This window comes from Parasteatoda tepidariorum, chromosome 1 (assembly GCF_982258835.1).
Source record: "Parasteatoda tepidariorum strain Cologne lab strain chromosome 1, Ptep-v5.0, whole genome shotgun sequence".
Classification (NCBI taxonomy): domain Eukaryota; kingdom Metazoa; phylum Arthropoda; class Arachnida; order Araneae; family Theridiidae; genus Parasteatoda; species Parasteatoda tepidariorum.
Window position 1 is genome coordinate 44,966,528 of NC_141755.1, and position 4,356 is coordinate 44,970,883.

Below are 4,356 nucleotides of genomic sequence, written 5' to 3' on the forward strand. Positions count from 1 at the left end.
GGATAAGTAATTCTGCTATATAGAGGACAACCGAAATTTTGTTAAAAATTGTATGAATAATTCCTGAAATAATTTCAGTTCAAAATGTCAATTTAATAGCTTAATTTATGAAAAAATTATAATTTATATTTATTAATGGGGTGTGTAGTTACATCAAATGTTAGGTAACCTTATAAACTATGTTTACAAATCGGAAGCTAATTAAATATAATCATAAAAATTTGAATAGAACATTTTTTCGCTGGCTTTTGCACCAAGAAATCCTAATAAGCTATCATTATAGGATAGCAACGTGATTATATAATTTATAAAAACTACTTTACAATGTTAGAATTTAGAAGTAAGCTCCTCAACAAAAAACAGAGTAAAACCGAAACGATACTCAATTTCTTCAGAAGCTTGAGAGGAAATTCCCTCAAGATATGTAGCAAATTTTTAACGCAACATTGACTGAAGAGTCTAATATCGAAAATATCCAAGAGCCTGTACTTTTTTCAATATGGAAGAAGTACGTATTAAAAGAAGACCACTTGGTTAAGTCAAACTTAGGAACTGAAGCTAGTATTGATAATGAATGCATCTTAGATATCGAATTTGAAATGACTCCTCATGCTGATCCTCTCTTAGTAGAAAAAAGAAATGATTCTATAAGTAAAATCAGTACTTCTAAAGATCCTCTAGATATAAGTCAACAAGAGATGGATTTGCCTCAAACTTCAAGACACCATTCCTCCGTCTATTTTCGAGAAAGGCATTCTAGAAATGTTGCTGAAAAATCAGAAGAACTTTGGAAGAACCATTTACATTGGCCAAATATTGATGATAAAAAGAAAGATCAAATAGGAAGAAAAACAAATAAATTACCTTTTGCACCAACTTCAGAGAAATGGCAAAAATTTCAAGAGGCTGAAATGTCTAAAAAAGTTAAAACAAGAGAACATGGAAAAGAAAAAGAAAGAAAAAATACTTAAAAAAGGAAAAAAGCTTCAAGAAATAAGAGGAAAAAGAGTAAACAAAAAGTTGATAAAATAATAATGATAATAAACAGCATCGGATGACACAATGATTTAGATTTGACTGTCAAATTATAAGAAAGAATGATTTTTTTAATTATTTTGTATTTAACATCACTTTAATTTCTAGTTCATGATTACAAAAAAAAGTTAACATTTTACAAGTACTTGTATGTTATAATTTCACAAACAGTCTTGTTTTTATATATTTGTATGGCTTAAAAATTCATAAAGAGCATTAAAAAATAACCAAAATTAAGTGTTCCTTTACTGGGCTATTTTGTGTTCTTTCACTGGTAAGAGCTGTTCCTTCACTGGGTCTTCTTACTACTTGTTATTTGAACCTCCAAAACTTTAAAACAATATTATGTAAGTTCTCTACATTTTTTTTGCATAGTTTGCAATTAGTAACAAATATATTGACACTGTCATTTAACTGAAATTACGAATTTTGAAATTAATATGATTTTTTAAAAGGCAAGCGAAGCTTAAGTGTTCCTTCACTGGTTAGTTTACCCTACCAGGGTACGTTTAATAATCTCAGTGATAGCATATTTTTGTGCGTTAGATCGGAACCAAAGAGTCAAGTCGTTCATATTACGAAAGAGATTTCCTCGGAGTGTCCGGAATTTGTCACATTCGGCGATTAGGTGTTTAAGAGATTGATATTTTCCACAGTATTTACAGCTGGCTGTAGCTTGGAATAGCCTAGCTTGATGCTCGCCGAAAACTCCGTGGCCCGTTAGAAATTGATTAAGAAAGAAATCGCTGGAGAGTCTATTCTCCTTGACCATTGGGTAGAAGATATAGGTATGTCTCCCATTTGTTGTGGTTGACCACCTGTCCTGCCAGATTGCGTTGCTTACCTGCCTCAGTCTGTAATTGATTTGTGGTTTTGAAAGAGGATAATAGTGATCAACCCCGCCAAGAAGAGTGCCTTGTTTGGCAAGTGCATCAGCTTCCTCGTTGCCAATGTCCCCAGAAGGTGCCTTTACCCAGTTGAGACAGCATGTTTTATATTTGACCATGTTCTTAATTTCTTCCACAAGTGGGTCATTCTGATTTGGGTTTTCTAGCGACTGCAGCGAGGATTTAGAATCAGAGAATAAATTAAATGCATTAATATTTTCAGCGTTTGCCCATGTGATTGCAAGTTTGATGGCAGCGAGTTTGGCGGGGTAAACACTTGCATCGTTATTAAGTCTAGCACAGTGTTGATAAATGGTGTTGTTATTAAGCTTCACCAAGAAACCACAGCCCACTCTATCCTCGGTCAACCCTGTATCCGAATTTGTTATTTGTCTTCTACTGCCGTCTGAATAGATTTCATAACCCACACCCCTCGGTGAGCTGTAGCCCCTTTCTATCATCTTGAGATCCAAGGGATTATGGTGTACTGGGGTATCTATCGGTAAGGCATCTAGTTCTCTGATTTGGAAGTCGCTATCGAAAATTATTTGCTTATCTCGCGTCCATCGATGTTTCTTTATAGTACAAGTCTGTCTAATTCTTAGGTCTATGGGGGGAAAACCAGCAAGAATTTGGAGAGCCTCTGTGCTGGTGGTGGAGTAGCATTTGGTGATATTTAGAAGGGGGATGCACTGTATGGAGTTCAACTTCTTATTAATTTTCACGTTATTTTTATACCATACAGTGATTTTTTTTTCAATAGCTCGGTGATAAATTTGTTTAAGAATGTTTGGGGACAAGCCCCAGGTGGCTCTACTGAACTGTTTCATTTGTTGTAAAAGATGTCGACATCGGACTTTAACTGCTCGAGATGTGTAATCCAGCTCAACCGAGGGTCAAAAATCACGCCAAGATATTTAAGTGTTTTTACTGGTTTAATATTGGCAGTAGTTGTGCCAGCCATTTTGATACGCGGTTGCCTTCTAAGACATTTGGCGTCTTTAAGAAATGTGATCAATTTTGACTTTTCAGGTGCGAAAACAAGGCTGTGTTCCCTGGCCCAGTCGGTAAGAGACTGTATAATATCTGTGCCTATTTTGTCGATTCTATAGAGTATTGAATGCTTCATCAGTAAAAAGACGTCATCGGCGAAGGCAAGCAAACTGCAATCATAATAGTTAAAATTGACGATCAATGAATTAATGAGTATGAGCCATAAAATGGGTCCCAGGGACGAGCCCTGCAGTACTCCTACATTGGTTGTTGATTCTATAAGAACATAATTTCGATTAAAACAAACATATCTATTGTTTAAAAAATCAAAAACCCCCGGCAGCACCGAGTCGCCCAAACTCAAACTATTTAATTCCTGCTTAAGCAGCCTCCAACTGGCAGAGCCGAAAGCAGTTGGAGGTTGCTTAAGCAGGAATTAAATAGTTTGGGTTTGGGCGACTCGGTGCTGGCGGTGGTTTTTTGATTTTTTTTTGTTTTTTTTTTGTTTTCAGTTATTTTTAAATGCATACTATGATTTTGCATACATAGTATGATATGAATATTGTACTATGTATTAAGTGTAATATAATTAGTAAAACATAATATTATGCAAAATAAATATTACTTAATAGTACCAAAATCTGTGCTATATCACAGTTTTTCATGTCTAAATGGTATTCTTTTTTTTTCTTTTTCTTTTTTGTTTGCTTGTTGTCCTTAAACTGTGAGCACATTCTGTAATATTAATGGTCGTACATATATTTTATTTTATTTTATAACTGCTAAACAGCCGATCCAATTTCGGGTTTACGACTAATAATGTTAGCCTTGTAATTTTGAACCCAATCCAGAAGATAAGGGAACTCCTGGATCAAGTTTTTGGGAGAAATTTGCCTTCGTGGAGGACTTTTTGATGGAATTGACCCTCATTTGCGTTACATGGAGAGGAAAAACACGAAGACCTCCTACGGTTAGCCTGACGACGAAGGGACTCTTAACCCGTGATTCGTCTATTACTGAGGATATTTTTGAGATGGCACTTTGGTCGGTGTGAATCGGGGGCGGAATTCGTATCGACCAGCCATCGCTGGGATTCGAACCCGGATCACCATATAGGAAGGCAAACGCTCTATCCCCTGAGCCATCATGACTCTGTCATACTTACATGTGGAAATACGGTCTAAATAAAATGGCGTAGATTGATTTTTCTTTATTTATTGTTTCTTATATTATTTATAAGTTACAGCACCACCAGACACTGCGGGTAGCGTTTGCAACGTCATGTTTCCGCGTGATTATTATAATTTCCTTTTGTTGTTGCTTTTTTTCATATACCTGTCTTGTCTTCTAATATCGATCACATTTTTAAGCAACAGTTATAATTTCAATTTGCTCCTAGGTATTTCTTACAGTAGCCGAAACAGTTCACTTATTTATTTTT

At 35.3% G+C, this 4,356-nt stretch overlaps 1 protein-coding gene across 1 annotated transcript; it reads right to left on the reverse strand.

The window, feature by feature from the left end:
• Positions 1-1,525: 1,525 nt before the first annotated feature.
• LOC122270059 (uncharacterized) lies at positions 1,526-2,752 on the reverse strand. The gene has a single exon (XM_043045991.3). The coding sequence runs from the start codon at positions 2,750-2,752 to the stop codon at positions 1,526-1,528; it is 1,227 nt and encodes a 408-aa protein (XP_042901925.3).
• Positions 2,753-4,356: the final 1,604 nt, after the last annotated feature.

Excerpts from the sequence above, each read along its gene's own strand:
- LOC122270059 (XM_043045991.3), bottom strand. The coding sequence starts at position 2,752 with ATGAAACAGTTCAGTAGAGCCACCTGGGGCTTGTCCCCAAACATTCTT.